Raw genomic sequence first — 20,215 nt, 5'->3', positions numbered from 1 at the left:
AAGTTGTCCTGTGGCTTCCACATACATTGAGGGACCTATACTCACTCATATGATAAATAAATAAATCAACAAATAAACCATAAAGAAGTAAAGCAATAGAACCTATTTTTTTTACATGCAATCTAATGTCCTACATGCAGTTTAATGTCCTAAAGGTTTTTTTTTTTTTTTTTTTCTTATCCCCTTGGTTGGTTTTCAAATTATTTGATCTCAACTGAGTGGAAACTATCTGTATGTCTTTCGGGAGCACATTTTGTAATTATTGAGCACTTGTAGCATTAAGGCTAAAGGGGAAATAAAGTTGGGGTTGATCTACAGTCCCTTCAAGCAGTGTATCAGGTGGGAGCAAGTAACAGCATTCAGATGGAAGTGCCCAAATTTTTACTTTCACCCAAAGGGAAAAGCTATTTTGTTTCTATTCGCAAGCCAAATCTCATTTTCTAAGGGAGAGTTAATTGATTTCAGTAATAAAGTACACAGTTATAGATAACTACTGAATCATTTTCTGTCTCACATAAGAACACAAAGTTATCCAGTTTAAGAAGCCAGTTTTTTATTTTTAATATAAAAATCTGGACCCAGTGACAAGTACAAAACCCTTTCCTCTGACTTTGGTCTAGAAAAATCTACTACTGTTGGTCTCGCATCAGAATCTGAGGGTTATGAATAAGCTTTCTAAAACCAACAAATTAGGACTATGCTACTTACAAAGGCAGAACCTTTGAAATTACTTCTCTGTGAAGAGAATTAATCATATGGTCAATTATGAATATCTCTGAAAAACTGGTAAACTAAAATTTATTCAGAAAAAATAAATAAATTACATCCAGCAAGGTTTAGAATCAGCTGAAATGGATTTTTTTGTTGTTTTGACTCTTTCCTCTCATGCTATAAATCATCCATTCAGCCCACTAAGTCATTCAGTTTGAAGTTACATTATACCATCTAGAACTTTTATTCCAAGGCATAGCCCTACAGGTATGCTATGATAGAGCTGGCAGTGACTGGCAGCTCATCTGCCACTCTGAACAATAGCAGTACTGGCAAATTAAACAGCACACTAACTTCCACTTGGGTGCATGGAGGTTCATACACAGTTCAAAATGGTTTCTCAATCAAGTCACTTTCTCAATCAACATTTCTTTTTCCTAAAGGGTCAAGAGACTATCAAAATACTTTGGAAAACAAACTTTCAGCTTTTTTAAGTGTGAGGGTATACAGAGACCCTTTTCTATGTAATATGAAATGTGATATATGAAAAATGATAGTTTCTGAAGGTGTTACATAGTAGTGTATGTTTTATTATGTTCAACTGAGAAGAAAATGTACCTCAGTGCTCCATGTCAGGTCCCATTTAGTTCAAGAAGGACTGAACTCAGTTTTTATGAGCTCCTCTTTGATAATTGTAGGTTTCTGCCTAGAAATGCCTAGCCCTAGTATGTTCTCAATTCAAATCCTTTTCAACAATTGTGTACTGGCAGTTAAGACAATGACCTTAACACTGTGACTGAAAACACACCCGCAGAGATCTAAATGCTGGGGAGTGCTTATCAACATTCAAAAATATTCACAGGGGCTGGAGAGATGGCCCAGAGGTTAAAGCACTTGCCTGCAAAGCCTAATGAACTAGGTTCGATTCCCCTACACCCATATAAAGCCAGATGCACAAAGTGGCACATGCATATGGAGTTTTTAGTTTCTAGAGCTCCTGACATGCACATTTTCTCTCTTTCTCTTTATTTCTCTGCTTGAAAATAAATAAATAAAGATATTTTTAAAAATACTCACAGGGTGGACTAGGCTCAGTTCTTCAGTTCCCCCAGACTCATGTAAAGCCAGATGCACAAAGTGTATCCATTCTCTTCCTTTCCATCTCTTCCTATTTCTATCCTCTTCTCTCTTTCTTTCTCCCTCCCCCTCTTTTTCTCCCTCCTCTTTTCTTCTTCCCTCTTTCTTCCTCTCAAATAAGTAAAAATATTTTTTTAAAAATTCAAATAAAATAAGATCCTTATAGGGAACATAAAACTGTGCCATTCACTAATACAGTTGAATTGTGATGGCTTTTCCCCTAATACCTACATAACAATTGTGCCTTGAGCAAATAAGAGGATTACGTACTTAACTTCCTAAATAGGCGATACCTGCAAATGACTCAAAAAACAAAATAAAATAACTGCTGTTTAATGAAAAGTCTTTGCCATCAGCCAGTTGCCATCACGCCTCTAACCCAAGTCATCACAGCATTTGTTTCTTGTATGTTCCCCCAAATTACCTTACATGTGTAATGAACAAACTTACACATAGATTACTATACAGTTCTTTCTTTTTCATGCAAAAGTACTGTATTGTATGGAAGATTCTGCACTTTTCTTTTTTCACAACGTGTTGAACTTCCCACATCATTGAATAGTGATCTTTCTCACAGGTTTTCATTGGCACAGAGAATTCTATTAAACAATTCTCTGCTGAATGACATTCAGGATTTCCCCTGATAACAGGGCTAAAATGAATGACTTGGCACACAGATTGTCTTGCATAATTGTACCTCCATACCTGTTGGATGAATTCTCTCTTGTGAGACTGCTGAGTCAATGAAGATATCATTATATGTATTACATGTACACAAATTTGAGAACTGAAGCCAAATTATCCTCATTAGGGTCTAGATGAACAAACATTTTTATAAGCAATATATGACTTATTTCATAGATACTCAATTAGTTTTTTCACAACTTTATTAAAATTTAAGACTTTGCCAATAAGAAAGGTAGAAAAAATATATCTGAGTTAATTTGAGCTTATATTTCTATCATTATAGATAAAATGAGACAGTTTTGCAGGATTTATTTGAGGCATGGTCTTGCTCTAACCTAAGTTGACTTGGAACTCTGTCTGCAGTCATAGGGCTGGGTTTTAACTCATGTTGCTCTTCTGAGCTTAGACTTCAGAGTACTGGGACTAAAGTCATGCAAGACTTGGCCTAACTAGGAACATTTATTTTTAAAATCAATTGTATTTTAGGGAATTATTGCCTACATTTCTATTGGATCATTAGGCCTTTCATTATTTCCAGGGCATTCTATATTTGGGAGATTAATTTTTTATTTCTATCTACAAAAATATTTTCCCAAACGTGTTATTTTGAACTGGCTCATTTTTGCCATGCAAAAAGAAAAAAAAGTTTCTTTGTTCTTTTCCCTTCTTAGCCCTCTGTTTTTAAGATAAATCCACCCATTCTTTTAAAGATCATTAGTCATACGTAAAAGATATTTGCCTCATCAGAGTAAAAACGTTTACTTTCTATTTAAGCATATTTATGGGTTTTTTTTTTTTTTTGGAACTTAAATATTTACCCATTTGGATCTTACCATAACCTGGTGTAAACCATACATCTAACTGCATTTTGATGGCATAATGGTGTGTGCCTGTAATCCCAGCACTTGGGAGGTAGAGGCTCAAGAGTTCAAGGTCTTCCTCAGTTATATAGAAAGTTCTAGTCATTTCTGGACTACATAAGACCCTATTTCAAAAGAGATCAAAAAATAATTTCATTCTTTTGCAAATGAATACACATACACCATTTATGACTCTGCTTTCTTTTCAAAACTGTTTAGAATATAATGAAGTTTATATGCATTTTCTCTATTTCTGGACTTCAAATTTATATTTACTTTCTCAGTTTTCACATTCATATGGAAATGTCATTTTATTTTAATTGTTGAGGTTTCCAAATATATTTTAATATCTGGTATTACAGTCTACAACTTTTTAGCTCAACCATATTAATCTTACTCTGATATTTCCTATGAAAGGTATTGTTTCATATTACTTTTAAAAATAATTTTTCTAATTAAAACAGATTATTTTGGCATTTTACTGATTTTGCTAACTTAACCAATTAAATTAAAACTATTAGCATGCTTTCAATGTTAAACCACTCTATCTAAAAGCATTGTCTTTGTGCGTGCAGATGTGCATGAATATGTGTGCACATGTGTGAAGACCAGAGGACACCTCAGATCACTGGCTGTTCATCTTTTATTTTATTTTGTGAGACAAGGCTCTTATTTCATTGGCATAGAATATGCCATATAGGCTATACTTGATGACTAGTGATCCCCAGGCATCTGCCAGTCACTGTTTACAAATGTATGCACCAGACCTGGCTTTTTAAAATGTGGGTTCTGGGAATCCTGTTGCTTGCAAGGCAAGTACTTTATTGACTGAGCTATCTTTCCATTTGCTGGAGTTGTTTCTCTTAAGGATCTCATATTATTCGCTAATATCCATATTTCTCATTTTAATATCATTGTATGTTCATAGCATATGTCCCAAGTACATGTAGAGGTCAAAGGTTAAAGTTTTTCTCCATCACTGTTTTAGTGAAGCAAGTTCACTCTCATTTGATCTGACAGCTTTAGCTGGGCAAGCTAGCCACCTGCCCTGGGGATCCCCTGCTTCCTCCTCCTACTGTGTGTTTGGAAAACATTTGTCTTTCTGAGAATGGTTTAAATTCAAATATGATTATCTCCAATTGCACCCATTTTTTCTCCTCAATTGATATAGCTTTATTGATCTTTATGATAAAAAAAATTCCATTGAGTCTATACACATTTTCCTTGTCTGTTCCTCTCTTATTAGATATCCCAGTTTGTTCTAAAAATGAGCTGTTATGAACAGTGCTGCAATAAACATTGATGTGCAAGTATCATATTGATTTGAAGTCCTTTGGATACATACCTAGGAGTGGCAGAGCTCAGTCATATGGTGGATCTACTTCTAGATGTTGAGAAACCTCCATACTGATTTCCATAGAGGCCAAACTAATTTACACTCCCACCAGTTTATAAAGGTTCCCTTTTGTCTATATCCACAACAGCATGTGTTTGTTTTCTCAAGGACTGCCATTCTCCCTGGAATAAGAAAGCTTGGATTTGCATTACTCTGTTGGCTACTTTTTCATCTTCTTATTAACTATTTGTATTTCATTTTTTGTGAATTATCTTTTTATTTTAGTAGTCCATTTATCATGTTGTTTCTATTTTTTATTGTTTAATTTCTTTTAAGGCCTTATCACATTCTAGATATTAATCCTCTGTTAAGAGATTGGAACTTTTTCCTCCTATTTTGTAGGCAACCTGTCTCTCTTCACTCTGTTAACTTTCCTTTGCTACAGAGAAGCCTTTTAAGGTAATGAAGTCTTATTTGCTGGTTGTAATTACTCTGTGGTGAGTGCCTGGGTTTCTGCTCAGAAAGGCCTTTCCTATTCTTACTTTCCCCCCTGATTTTTCCACTAACAATTGCAGAGTTTCATCCAAGTCTTAAATTAAGCTCTTTGATACCTTTGGTGATAATTTTTGTACAGGGTGAAATGTAAGGATTAGGTTTCATTCTTTGACATATGGATATCCAATTTCCCCAGCTCTACTTGCTAAGGAGACTTTTTTCCAATAAGTATTTTTGGCATTTTGGTCAAAATAAGGTGACTGAAGCTTTATCAGTTTATGTCTGTCTCTCCTACTTGATTCTATTGAACTATGTGTCTATATTTTTGCAAGTGCTGTGCTGTTACTGTGGCTATGCAATGCAACTTGAAAGTGAGTATGATAATGCTGCCATCATTATTTTTTTCTGCTCAAGATTGTTTTGGCTGAGTTCTTTTGTGCATTTAAATGAATTTTGAGATTTTTTTTTCTTCTTCTGTGAAGTATGTTTATCATTTTGGTGAGAGCTGCACTGAATATGTTAGAGTATTTTTGGTAACCCAGCAATTTTTACATTAATTCTTCTAATCCATTACCATAGGAAGTCTCTCCATCTTTTTACTGTCTTCTTTACTTTATCTCTTGAGGATCTTAAGGTTTTCTTGTGAAGTTCTTTTATTTCCTTTGTTAGATTTATTACAAACTTTTATACTATTTATATTATATTCCATTATAGTTTTGTGACAAACACAAGTGGGTTTCCCTGATTACTTCTTCAAGATTTTGTTATTGGTCTATAAGTTCAATTTAGATACCTTCCCATATTGTAATTCAGTTGTTTTTTTATGATTGATCATATTAATTTCAATTTATTTTATTTCAATATTTTTCTATAATGATTATTTTTATAGGTATCCTTATGCCTGTTTTCTCAATTCTTAATATATAGTCTGTGAAGCTCTTCCAGATCACAGTGTGTTATAACAAGTCCTAGATATAGCTAACTAAAGCAAAACAAATTTTAAAGATAGTTTACAAAAGATCAGATACTTAGGCAATAAAATCTATCAGCAAGTATGAAAAATACTGAGTGAAATAAAATTACAAAATGGCGAAATAAGATCCACTAAAGAAAAACCAAAGAAGCTCTGAATTTCTGACTTTATGGTATAGACATAGACCTGTTGTTTCTTTCTCAAGGAGCCCTTTACATGGCTTCATGTTTGTCCACATTGTCTTGATGGTAATTAAGGGGGTGTTACTGTCTCTAGAGATCCCTGCTGTAAGTAGGTAAGGCACAGTTTACCATGCATGTGAATCTTGGGACCTGTGACCCTTAAATTTGGATTACCCACAGAAATCCCCTGGGAAGGTTGAAAAGTACTGATGCCTTACTTCAATCAAGGTTCTAATTAACTGCTCAAGACATAAGGAATATTTTATTTTTATTTATCTATTTATTTTTTTGACAAAGAAAAAGAGGGAGAGATAGAGAATGGGCGTGCCAGGGCCTCCAGCCACTGCAAACGAAGTCCAGTGTGCGCCTCCTTGGCTAACGTGGGTCCTGGGGAATTGAACCTGGGTCCTTTGGCATCACAGGCAAATGCCTTAAGTGCTAAGCCATCCCTCCAGCCCAAGACTTAAGGAATTTTAAATTGATATGAAACCAAGATTGAGAACCACTAACTTAGGACAGGGTGCCCAATTTGGCATATTTTTCACATATACAATTTATATGAATAATTCAAATAAATAGATCCCACATGAAGAAAACTCAAGGAAGAAGGCAATCCTTAGGTATCTGGCCAGATTTTATGTAAGAAAATCATAATTATAGTAGCAGTATGTCAAGAAAAATATGAACTGGTTTTAATGTTCATTTTTCTGTTAATCTCAAAATAATCCTGTTGAGACTTCATAGATGTCATTTTTAAAATGTTTTATTTATTTATTTGAGAGAAAGAGACAGATAGATTGAGAGATAGAGGGGCAGAGAGAGAGAGAAAGATAGAGAATGAAGAGAGAGAGAGAGAGAGAGAGAGACAGGGAGGCTGTTTTTCATATTTTGTTCCATTCTGTACTTTTGCTACTTCATTCCTTTCTTCTCTCACATCTCCTTTTCACAATAGCTTCCAGGGATAGGGAGATGGCTTAGCAGTTAAGGCATTTGCTTGCAAAGCTTCAGGACCCATTTCTGACTCCTCAGATCTCACTTAAGCCTGAGGTATAAATGTGAGGCAAGTGCAAGGTCGCACATGCCCATTAGGTGACACAAATATCTGCAGAGAGAATTTGGTGGTTGATGCCCTGGCACACCAATTCATTCTCTCTCTCTCTCTCTCTCTCTCTCTCTCTCTCAATAAAAAAAAAAAATTAGAATACATCAAAAAATTTAAAAAAATGACTTCCAATAATTCTTTTACAGAGTTTCATTTGGGATGTTTTTCTTAAAAAATATGGAATTTGGAGATGATTTGTTTTTGGTTTACTGTTTTACATTTAAGGGCTGTGAATCATGGAAAAATATCACTTCCTATCCTTTGTACTACACCTTACTAGTCCCAGTCCAAACACCCTAATCCTTAGCTCTACTCACATGAAGTGAGACCACAGGAAACAGCAGTTCCATCACCCACATATCTCAACAAACAGGCAAGGATGGAAAGACCTATTTATGCTACTCAGGTCCCCTAAATTTTACTGTATGCAAATAATGACAATACTTATAGATTTCAAAACACAGTAAAGAACAAAATACTACACTGCCTCTAACACATTTCAAGACTGAATTCTGGGTGAATGGGTTATGCAACTGAATGACAGATTAAGTATCAGGATCACGTAAAGTTAGAGAAGGGCATGCTCAGTCTCTGATCTGAAGTGTGAAGCACACTGCAATTGTCTAAGCATGGCTTTGAAACCTGTGAGATGGTCAGCACAAGTCCATATCAGGACAAGATCATTCATACCTTGGGCACATAGTGTGTTGAGAAAGGCACTCAGAAGTAGCTTTATAAAACTTCTAAAAATTAAGCAAATGTTCAAGTTTTGTAAAGTTCCAAGTACCTACCTTCCCATGATTTTATAGCTATAAAATATTCTATCAGATCGATTTATAGAACGTGTTAACCCTCTGTTACATTCTGAATAAAATCCCAACATCCCCCCCCTTTGACAATCATATTTTTCTGAATTATTTTCTCTATAAGTAATTATTTTTTTTCTATTTTGGTCTATAAATTTGATTCTATTTTTGGAAATTCTGTCCTACTGCTCTAGAATTATGCAAATACTCAAGTTTATTGTCAAGTTTATTTGTGCAATGGCCAAATTGTATACATACAAGTAGTTAAACTACTCCATATTAATTTTGCTATGTGACATTAGGAAAGGTCAACAAATTATCCGAACTTTATTGATTGAATAAGTGATCTAGATCCTTTCCCCATTTTTTTTTTTTTTTTTTTTTTGAGGTAGGGTCTCACTCTAGCCCAGGCTGACCTGGAATTCACTCTGTAGTCTCAGTTTGGCCTCAAACACATGGTGATCCTCCTACCTCTCCCCATTAACATGAAAGGTAATTGCAATCATGTAGTCTCCTCCAACCTCAAACACATGGTGATCCTCCTACCTCTCCCCGTTTACATGAAAGGTCATTGCAATCATATAGTCTCCTCCAACCTCTCACGACATGTCTGCTTGGTGTACAATCACTTTGCTTCCTTATCAAGAAAGTCTTCTTGCAACAGCTTTCCAAACTTATCATTTTCCAGAAACTTGTATTAGTACTTCCCATGTGTTTATTATTTTAGATAATTGTTAAAATATTGTGATATGTTTTTTAAAATATTGGCCAGATGTGAAGTATTTAATTGGTGCTAGTTATATTCTTAGCTATGATTTAAGAGAATTTCTTTAAAAAAAAAAAGTTAAATGGCAGCAAATTTTCTCAGTAAATCTGAAACTCATTATCAACCTTATTACTTATTCATGAAAAATATTTCATTTACATTCTCAGGTCAATTTAGAATTTTAGAAGCATGTTCAAAATTGCATTCAAATGACCTCAAGTACTTCTATCCAAATTAAGATTGTTACCATTTTATGACACAGGATATTTTTATCATTAGTAGATTATTTGATGTAACTACTTTTATAAAAGAATGAGATCAAGCCGGGCATGGTGGTACATGCCTTTAACCTCAGAACCCCAGAGGCTGAGGTAGGAAGATCACTGTGAGTTCGAGGCCAGCCTTGGGGGTACATAGTAAATTACAGGTCAACCTGGACTAGAATGAGACCCTATCTCTCAAAACCAACCGAACAAACAAAAAGATTTAGATCATCAAGTTTTCTCATTTTCAGAAAATTATGTCATAAATAGTTCTTCCATTTGGGTTCTTTTGTCACTTTGAAAATGGCATCTTTCTGTCAGAATGAAGCAGTCATTGTTTTAAATTTGGAGATATAAATAATGTCTCCATAGAGAAATATATCTTTGATGTTTTATCTTTTTATTTGTGCTATATTCCCCAACTACAGTATAACCTTTTGAGTTCCAGGTACATATGAATGAAGTTAACATATCACTCATCTCCCTGAGAAAGTAGAAAGGGATAAAAGAGTAAAAGGAACTTCTAGAAGAACAAAATCTTCAGTTCTTAATGTTACCTGGTGTACAACTGATTCAAGTTTTTTTTTTTGTTTTTTTTTTTTGAGGTAGGGTCTCACTCTGGTCCAGGCTGACCTGGAATTAACTCTGTAGTCTCAGGGTGGCCTTGAACTCACAGCGATCCTCCTACCTCTGCCTCCCCAGTGCTGGGATTAAAGGCGTGTGCCACCACGCCTGGCTCATGATTCAAGTTTTTAAGTCTCACAATTATCATTAGTGACTTTACAAAAATAAATATTCATTAGTGAATGCATTTTTAGCCTTTAATATTCTACAACAAGGGAATGCAAAATGCTTAAACTTCCCTGAAGCCAGTGTCATGAATGAATTATAATGGGGCAGAATCTAGGGCTTCTCATGTCTTTTGCAAATGGAATAATTACTCTTCTCTTCCTTTGCAGTTTCTTCTGTGTGGCATATGTGGGATACTGTGCGCCAAAAAAAAATCAGGACTTGTTGTAAGTTTTATCTTGTTTGCATTATGCATTGAAGTGTTTGGAATATAAGAGCTCAAAAACAGAAATGAGGACTAGCAAACCTTTATGTGCTGAATATTATAATTTAGAGTCAAAAGGAGCTTGATAAACACATGCTGGCTTTCTTGTTTCAAACAAAACCATCAAGAATATTGAAGACAATGACAAAAACAAAAACCAAAAAATAAACACACACACATACACAAAAAGGCAAACCACAGCTTTGATATGCTCTTTAAATATGTGAATATGCAAATTGTAGTGTCTGCTGTAGACGACAGTCTCCAGATTTCCACTGACAGACTCACTGCCAATCACCTGAGTCTTTCAGGGAGCCAAGAAAATATGGGGAATATTACTTTGTGAAGTTAATTTTGCAAAATATCAAGATAGCACTTTGCTAGAATTTCAGTTAATTCTTAATATTGATATTATTTCACTTTTATTACTGTTAGTTATGCAGATTTTCTTGGAAGTACTTTCAGATATCGCGTTATCCTACTTTGGGCTTCTGGGGTAGGTAACATGCTCCTAGCTAACACTGATATGGGCTAGAAGAGACTTCTCTATGCTCAAGAGTGGACGCCCCCCTGCCTTCCATAGCATTGTAAATGAGTCTTTTGGAAAGAAGAAGAAGAAGAAAAGTTCTTTATCATAAGCCTTTACAAACTGGTAGAAGCTGTTACATATTTCAGCTTAAAGAGGTTTCCAATGGATGAGCAGATACCAAAATGACTTAGAAAATGCGAAATGTTCCAGTTAATCACATCCTGCCCCTTCTTCTAGTAATGCCTTTCTTTGCAATAATAACTATTATGAGAAAAGTGATTAAGCACTCCCTGTGATAGACGTGTGATATAATTTTTTTAATTATATGTATAGGAAAAGGAAGCTTTTGCAGAAATTATGTTTGAGGATAATTGTAATTGACATCTATGATTATTTGAATATTCTTTAGGCATGGCTTTTATTCCTTCTAAACCTTTCTTCTACCAAGAGTCTTGTGTAGGATGAGTGTAGGAACAATGTACTGAGAGAAGAAAAAATAAAAGAAAGTGGGCAGAGAGACTGAGGGAGGAGTGTCATTTTTAAAGGCACTTGATTTCTTTTATATGTTTCCAATTCTCTTATAAAAGAAAAAAAAAAAAAGCTGGCATGGTAGCACACACCTTTAATCCCAGCATTTGGAAGGCTGAGATAGGAGGTTCACTATGATCTTGAGACTACACTGAGACTATATAGTGAATTCCAGGTTAGCCTAGGCTAGAATGAAACCCTACCTTGAAAGAAAAGAAAAGAAAAAATATACTATCTGACATCTGAATGTAATGAAAACTACCATGTAGGTGGTATATGTACATACTAATAGACGTTATATTATCTTCTTACATTTTTCTGAGGATACAATGGATGATAATGAGCAGCAAACATTTCCCACTCTCCAGTCTTTTTTAAAAACAGAACTTCTTCATTCCAAACAAATAAATACAATGAGAATAACATCAGTAAAGATATGGGTTTCCTATAATCATAAACAGTAATTTATCTACTTTGAAAATTACCTTCATTCATTATTTGAAGGCAATAATATATTATCATTTATTATTTTCTGAGAATGCGTAAACACTAAATATCTATTCAAGAAACTGCTTTCTAGGTGAGTATCTTAATATGAGCTATAAATAGGGTTCCACTTGAAATTGCAAGTTATACATTGCCATGTGGAAAAATGATTTATTATTTGGTAAACAATTTTCAGTATTATATTTTATCCAGTGTTAAAAGATTTGATTTGATTTCCTTTTTATATTTTTTTATGCTTTTTATATTTTTCTATGCTTGATGTGTGGTCTATAGGGTCTGTGTTCTGTGCACCTCTTCTCCACAGATTTAATACCCTCTTTCTCCTTCTTATCAGATGATCCTCTTTTCAGCATGCTGTATCTGTGGACTCATTGGGGGCATCCTGAATTTTCAGTTCCTCCGGGCTGTCACTAAGAAGACCTCCTCCCTCTATCCTCTGCATCTTGCTTCCATGTCTCTGGCATGTATTGGGATTGGGGGCTGCACGTTGTCCTCCTGGCTCACATGCCGTCTAGCCAGCTATGAACAAAGGAGGATGTTCTCAGAAAGGGAGCACTCCCTGCATCACTCTCATGAAATGGCAGAGAAAGTGAGTTTTGTGCCTTTGCCTCCCACTGCTATCATGTGATGGAAACTGCAGTCTAGATGAACTCAACCTATAAGTTTAGATGGCAGTGTGGAGAGTCTGATTTTCATAGGTTTGAGCCTATTTGATTAAGGACAAGAATTGTATAATTATTTTATTCTCTGCGATTTGTAGGGACACTTCTTTTTACCATAGTTTTGTAGCCTCATAGCCTATTCAAAAATCATGATTCCTAAAATATCATTTAATAAATAAATAAACATATAGGTAACATATATATGGATTTTTTATGTATTACACTGAGGAAAAATACATAAACTAAACAGTTTCTGACCAATAATGCCAGCTTTAGAAATCACCTGAATTCCATTTTCTAGCACATCCTTTGTGTTTGTAAGTGGATGCATTTGATTATGTAAATTAGATCACCAAGCATAAAAGAGGCTCTTTTAGCAAGGCGACAAAAAGCCTTGTCTACCAGTACAGACACTACAATCCACAGAAAGCTTCATTTAATTCTCATTGAAACTTCGTGCATATTTGGATAGCTTTGCTTGTATTTTAAACAATGGTCCTTACATAATTGTTTCATGAAACCAATTCAAACAGAAAGCTGCCTTAATTGCATTAAGAAATAAATGGTATAGAAAGCTGTCTGTGCTTCTGTTACACTGGTCCACATTTCTGAAATCAGTTACTGTTACCAAATCTATTACAGAAAAAGTAAACATCTGTAAAATCACAAAGATGATGGTCAAGTTATATTTTGGTTAGATCATGAAAATAAAACTATACAATCAGAACAAAAGGAAAGGAGCAAACATTATTGTGTATTTCTTTATAATGTTATTGTGAAGCTTAGAAGCATTTATTTTCTAGTCCATCTGTTTTTGTTTGATGTGCACTCTATACGTAAAGGGAAGACAGTCTTAAATTATTGCAACAAAGTAACTTTGAAGAGTTCTATGCATGTCCTTTAAAAAAGAGAATGTATAAGATAAATAGCAAAACTGATAATGTAAAGAAACAAGTTATTAAAAACCAGTGGTTATTGTACTTTTGAACAGTGACTCTTTTATACTCTATTTATATACTGTGATTTAGCTTATGTATATGTTTGTTCAATATTTATTGTATAATTGTTATATTTACATTAGAGATTGAGGGCTATTGAAATAACCGACTTGCCCAGCTGCCCGGTGGTGCCCTCGACGCCAGAGTTACCTACAAGGTACGCTGACTTCTAGGGAGTTACCATGTTGTAATGTTGCTACAGGAAGTGCTGCTATTTTAGTAAGCCATGATGCCAACAGATCTGTCTGGCCTGGTGCTGTATGTTCCTCAAAGAACCATTTTCATAAAGGCTGTTTTGAGGAACTGGCATACACCTATAACAGCGGCATTTTGCATTCTGACAGTTCGTTGAGTATTTAAAATATTCAGCCTGCCTATGAGCATCCAAACAGTTCTGCTTTGGGTGATTCACAATCCTTTTTATTCTCTGCTGCATCTTGATTCTGATTCAATACTATCATTCACAGATGGGAGCTCTGCTTTTAATAATAAATGAATCTGAATAAAGACAAACTATTCTCTGCCATGCCAAAATCGCATCAACAGAGAACCAAAGTTTGACACTAAGATAGCAAAATTTCAGTCTGTCAATGCTATACACCACATAAATAAGATTAAACCCCAAAATCACATGATCATTTTGATAGATGCAGAAAAGGCCTTTGACGGAATGTTTCTTCTGATACAATACATTTCTTATTTATTTCCCATTTTTCCTACTGCTCAAATCAAATACTCAACATTCTTGGTTTGGTTAAATATTCTAAGCCAACTCCCTATCTATCTATCTATCTATCTATCTATCTATCTATCTCCCATTTGCAGGAAATGTCTCTTTATAAATATCCACATTTGTCATGCTCCAATTTGGAGTATGATATTGCAAAATTGGATATTCCTATTTCCAAAATAAAAAAAAGACTCATCCATTTTAAAACTAATTTTCACTATTATTTCAGATCTGTAAGTTAATGTTACTGTGTCCATGTTGAGGTGAATTTAGTTAAGAAGAAATACTTTTATAAAATTTTAGAAAACAGCTATCATAAAAATCTGTAATAAAAGATTAACCTAGCTTACATGGGTTTTCAAGCAATTTTTTTTAAAAAGTTGTTTATTTTTATTTATTTATTTGAGAGCGACAGATGGAGAGAGAAAGGCAGAGAGAGAGAGAGAGAGAGAGAGAGAGAGAGAGACAGAATGGGTGCACCAGGGCCTCCAGCCACTGCAAAAGAACTCCAGATGCGTGCGCCCCCTTGTGCATCTGGCTAACGTGGGTCCTGGGAAATGGAGCCTCGAACCAGGGTCCTTAGGCTTCACAGGCAAGCGCTTAACCACTAAGCCATCTCTCCAGCCCTCAAGCAATTTTTAATGCAAAGCTTTATTAGGTAAAGCAAAAGGCAGCTAAGTTTCCATTTCTGTAAGAAAACTTTTTCTCTTATACTAGGAGGAAAAGGTGTTTGAATAAATTTTGTTGGTGATCATTTGGAGAATTGGCTTCTTTTTTATCTTTCCACCAATAGAGACTTTTAAAATGAATCCTTATCTCAAGTTTTTTCCTTATAAATTCAACACTATTTAATAATCCTAATGCATTTTCAGGCCTGTGTTTAGCACATGCATATCTAATAGTTTCTCCAAACAAGAAACAAGATAGAAATGGATAACAATGAGAAAATAATTTCACTTGAAGTATTTTCACTATTCTTTTGAAAACAGGCTTATTCAAATTTTGGAAGATATTGTCAGTCTTGGGTAATAAATGATTTGATAATTTTGCTATGCTAATCTGGTATTCTTTATACAGTACACTAACTGTGGAGGTGACTGGTTCTTATATCGCATAGCCTTTAACTATGTAAGCAAAGTCTCAATAATTGATAAAATAGGAACTTGGGTAGAATGATTGCCTAACATGCATGAGGCCCTGAGTTCAATCCCTAGTACTACATAAATGGGATGTGGTAGCTCATGCTTATAATGCCAGCACTCTCTTGGGAGGTGGAGGCAGAAAGTTCAGAAATTCAAGATTACTCTCAGAGATTTCAAGTCCAGCCTGTTCTATGTAATACCTTAATCTCAACAAAAGAGTTAATAAAAGATGTGAATTCAAAACACCTATTTAAAAGTATATATGTATATATAAATTATTTATTTGAAAGAGAGAGAATAGGAACACCAGGGCCTCCAGTTAACTGCAAATGAACTCCAGATGCATGTGCCACCTTGTGCATCTGGCTTTATGTGGGTCCTTGTGAATCTAACCTCTGTCCTTTGGCTTTGCAGGCCAGCGCCTTAACCACTAAACCATTTCTCCCACCTAAAACACCTAAATTTTTATTAGAATATTTTCTGTAATTGCAAGTGGATCTTTTGAATGTCAGATTATTTTTTCAAATCTCGATGTTCATGCCTTTCTATGCATGTTTCTCTGTAAATAATGAGTCATTTAAAAACAAGAATTTTCACTGTTTTGCCATTTGTATATAAGTGATAATTTCACTACTAACATTTTTCCCAGCCAGACATGGCAATGCACAGCTGTTATCCCAAAAGTGAGGAAGCTGAGGCAGAAAGATTTTAAGAATGAAGCTACTAGCTTGGGCTATGGACAATCTGGGTTACATTTCTAAACCCTGCTTAGAAACAAATAAAACCCTCCCCAAAACCTTTTCCACCTCCACTATATACACAGTTAGAAATGAGCACTCGATTCATGGCCAAAATGACACCTATTTTCTTTTGTCTATAAACAAAGGTCACCTATAGACTGCATTGGCACTTTATTGACATGCTCTACAGAGCAGCCTTTGTGCTGGAAAAAATGTAAAACTTTTCACCTTCTTTATTCTAGCACAGTTTATTCCAAACCAGAGTGGAACAAAAGTAAGAAAGGAACCTCAGAGAAGTAGAGAGAGAATGAACTGACTTTGTGTATTATAAAAGAGTGGTCTAACTGCCTGGCACTTCAACATTTTCATGGAGTATATGATGCCATGAAATTTTATTTCATCAAATGCAGCAGCAATATGAATCCTTGTTCCTCTACCCCCTCTCAAAGGTTTCAATAGCTTGAAATTTCTGTTTTGCAAGCCTGTTAACCAAATCAGTGTCTTATTCTGAAAGTGAATTTTAATTCATGTTATTTTCCTAACAGGAAATGACAGACAACATGAGCAATGGAGGACCACAACTGATATTTAATGGAAGAGTATAATCGGAGTTTAAAAGAACTGAACATTTTTAGGATGTTCATGGGGCAAGGAGATACCAGTGGAGCTAAATTCAAGTAGTTCTTATATTTGCGGTTACCCTTCTTAGCTCTGCCTCACTTTCTCTGTAGCCCTTTCTATGGAATAAAAACTTCCTAGAATGTTCTAGCTTAGTCACTTCAGCAGACTTACTAGATTGTTCTAAAAAAGATTTTCAGGAAAAATGAATTAATAGAACATAGGAAAGACTCATAGTCTACACAAACACCATTTGACTAGCATGAGTATTATATTTGTAATTGCATTCATTTCACATAAGTAATTCAAAAGTTAAAAAAAAAATATTAAGAACTACCAAGGACTTATTGATGTCTTTGTTTTGAAAGACAGATGGCTTCAAGAATGCCACGATTCTAAACCTCAGCAATGCCTTGATATAAAAACATTGTAATTATTTTCAATTTGTGAATGAACTATATTTCATAATTTATTTGTAAATTATAAAATACCTAAAGCATAAAAGTGATTTTAGAGAGAGAATATTAATCTGTATGATATTTTTGCACATGTGAAAATTGTAAGTGAATAACTCATAAGTATAATAAACATGTGTTCGTTATACTGTGCAGACAGATTGATCTGAATGTTCATGAGTGAGTGTAAGAATAAGGCCCGTGTGTAGGTATGTGTATATTTACTGTAAATATAAAAAAACACAGCATATATTTATAGCTACATGAATATAAAGAGGTAGCAGAAAAGAGATTGTGATGTTGTGATGGTATCCCAACAGATCTGAGAATCTTCTATATGTCCACAAATATTACATGTTTAAATTTTACTAAATCGGTCCATTTTTTCATATATGTGTTATTATGTATGTATATATATGTATATGTATGTATGTGTGACTGATATTTAAGAAGATGAGTGATTTGAATAGTGTAGCATAAATACAAATTATGTAATAATTTGGATATTTTGCTATGATTATGATGTTTATGTAATACAATTATTGTTGATTTATGAACATAATTTCAAGTCACTAATTATACATTTATAAACAGAAATTATCCATGATATGTATCTCTCAAAGACCTTTCAATCTAATTAAATTATATAAAGGGATAGATGTGATTTTCCTTCTCCTAAACAAAGTGAGAATTGTACTTGCTATAATTTATTGAGGTGTTTTATTTTCTTTTATAATTAACATGAAATAATCTAGACAGGTCATATTTGGGAAAATAGAGATCCAAAGCAACTGAAAGAATTCTCTGTGTAAGACAACAAAATGATAAGCTGGTATTCATATAGCTAAAGTCAATCTTTCTCTTCCATAATGGAATGTTAAAATCACAATAAACAATGTGTATACACAAGAAAATAGCATGAACTTTTGAAATATTTAGGGAGACATAACCTCTGACAAGAAACATGCAATTATTTTAAAATATAACTCTGTATTGTACACTTTATTACTACCCAATGCTAATCAATTTTCAACTCATTTTATGAGTTACTTACTAACAACAAGTAAATTAAAATCTTTAATATCCAGTCTGAGAATATGCTATAATTTATTGACAACACATGCATTTTTATTGTGCTAACAAAACAGCAATAATATGAGCTAATGGTCATCTGAAGCAACATGATCACCACTGAACCTGTTGAAATTTGAAAATTCCAGATCAAATGAAATAAGTAGACTCTAATTGTTTGTTGTATAGTTTTTGAAGTCTCCCAACTCATTTGGATACTTCATTTTCTCCTATACTAGAGATACTGTCTTTAAATTCAACCTTAAAACATGAATCCACATCACTCTTATTCATTTCATGCCACAAGTAGGCATGGTATTTGCCATTAAAAATATAATAGACTATAAAACGCAGAAATTTTGTGTATATATGGTTCTGCTAACTTTATGTCAGGAAGTAGTTTTGTATTAAAAGAATAAAACCACCAGCTATAAATGTGGGTGGCATTTCTCTGTAACATGCTGTAAAATACAGAATTATAATACATCAAGACATTTGAATGCCTTTTGAACTACTTTATAAAATTGCATATTAAAATATAAAAGCAGGCATATCACTGCTTTAGCATAGAGTGAAAAATAGATGTAACCACCACATTTATCCAAATAGTATGCAGTTTGTGTATAACAAAGCAGGAATAGATGTGTAATTCAACCCAGTGTTTTCAGGGCAGGGATCAATTTGGAATAACTTCCTTGGGATATGTGATTATACTTGAGATAAGTGGAAGAAGTTAATTAGATATTATTCAAAACCATGAAACTTTACTTTTGACAACCCATTGGTGATGAATCAAATGTTTTACTGCCTATATTTATATTTTAGTATGAGTCTACCTTTGGGGAAAAGTAATATGATCCTAAATTAGAAAAAAAATTGAAACCCATCCAATTATGCTTTAAATACCAGTTACCTATAAAGAGGAGAAGTACTTGTAAGTGCAAAAGAATTAAAGTTGGCAATCTTCTGGAATCTTAAAAGTTATGTGTATGTGTGTGATACACACACAATTATCTTGAAGTGAAATGTGTTGCAATAAGTGATAATTCTATGTAATAAAACCATGTCTTTAAAACTATATATGGTATTGATGTCATCTTTTATAATATTATTTTTCTTTGAAGGTTATTGGATTAGCATACAAAGAATTAGGTTTTATTCTGGTGTTTCAAAACAAATTTAATTTTGTGTTACCCTTCTTCCAATTGTCCCCATCTTTCTTCCCTTTTGTGCCTGCCCTTCATCATCTACTTTTGTGTTTTTTTTTCCCACTTCTCACTTCTCCTCACCTCTTGTTTCCCTGTCATGATCTCCCATCCACTTCATGTCCTATAGTTCCCTTGTATCCCCTTATTTATATACATGCAAACATTAAGAAAGTTTAGGTCCATGTATGAGAGATAATATGTGGATTTTGTCTTTGTGGCCTTGGTTACCTCAGCAAAATTTTACCAATTCCATCCAACTTTGTTTTCACTCAAATAGAACATTGCTTTTCCCAATAACTAGGGAAATGCAATTCTGAAATTGGCAGAGAATAGACTTCTATACTGAGGAAAAAGAGGCTTACCAGACCATATGAAACTAAGGAAGGACATGTTTGAGATGGGAAATACGGAGGAGTGATCCAATGCAGGCAGAAAGTGGTCAAAGGTATAGGGAAAAAAAAATACTGACTAAAAGAAGAAAGTGAAGTCACTGAGGAGGCAGCAGAATAGAATAAACAGATTCTAGGAGACAGGATGAATGATAGGCAGGACTGAGGTTGCAAACCTCACAAATGAAACAATTAGAGAACCATGGTGGCCTCTCGTAGTTCAGCAGGGTGGCAGTCTTCTGCATCACACCCAGGTACTGATTGTA

General features: G+C 34.2%; 1 protein-coding gene across 5 annotated transcripts in view; it reads left to right on the top strand.

Moving 5' to 3' along the window:
• Positions 1-17,189, top strand: part of Tmem196 (transmembrane protein 196) — a 54,216-nt gene extending 37,027 nt beyond the window's left edge. For 3 of the 5 annotated variants that reach the window (XM_045136220.1, XM_045136219.1, XM_045136221.1), the window contains exons 2-5: positions 10,278-10,334; positions 12,271-12,525; positions 13,680-13,753; positions 16,754-17,189. In XM_045136220.1, the coding sequence (XP_044992155.1) occupies positions 10,278-10,334; positions 12,271-12,525; positions 13,680-13,753; positions 16,754-16,760 (393 nt within the window). In that variant the 3' untranslated portion in view covers positions 16,761-17,189. The remainder of the gene's footprint in view (positions 1-10,277; positions 10,335-12,270; positions 12,526-13,679; positions 13,754-16,753) is intronic. The other 2 variants (XM_004652826.2, XM_012947610.2) reach the window with 1 other exon arrangement.
• The last annotated feature ends 3,026 nt before the right edge of the window (positions 17,190-20,215 follow it).

This window comes from Jaculus jaculus, chromosome 16 (assembly GCF_020740685.1).
Source record: "Jaculus jaculus isolate mJacJac1 chromosome 16, mJacJac1.mat.Y.cur, whole genome shotgun sequence".
NCBI classification, from domain to species: Eukaryota; Metazoa; Chordata; class Mammalia; order Rodentia; family Dipodidae; genus Jaculus; species Jaculus jaculus.
Note: the sequence above shows the minus strand (reverse complement) of the source record. Positions and strands in the feature narration are given on the sequence as shown.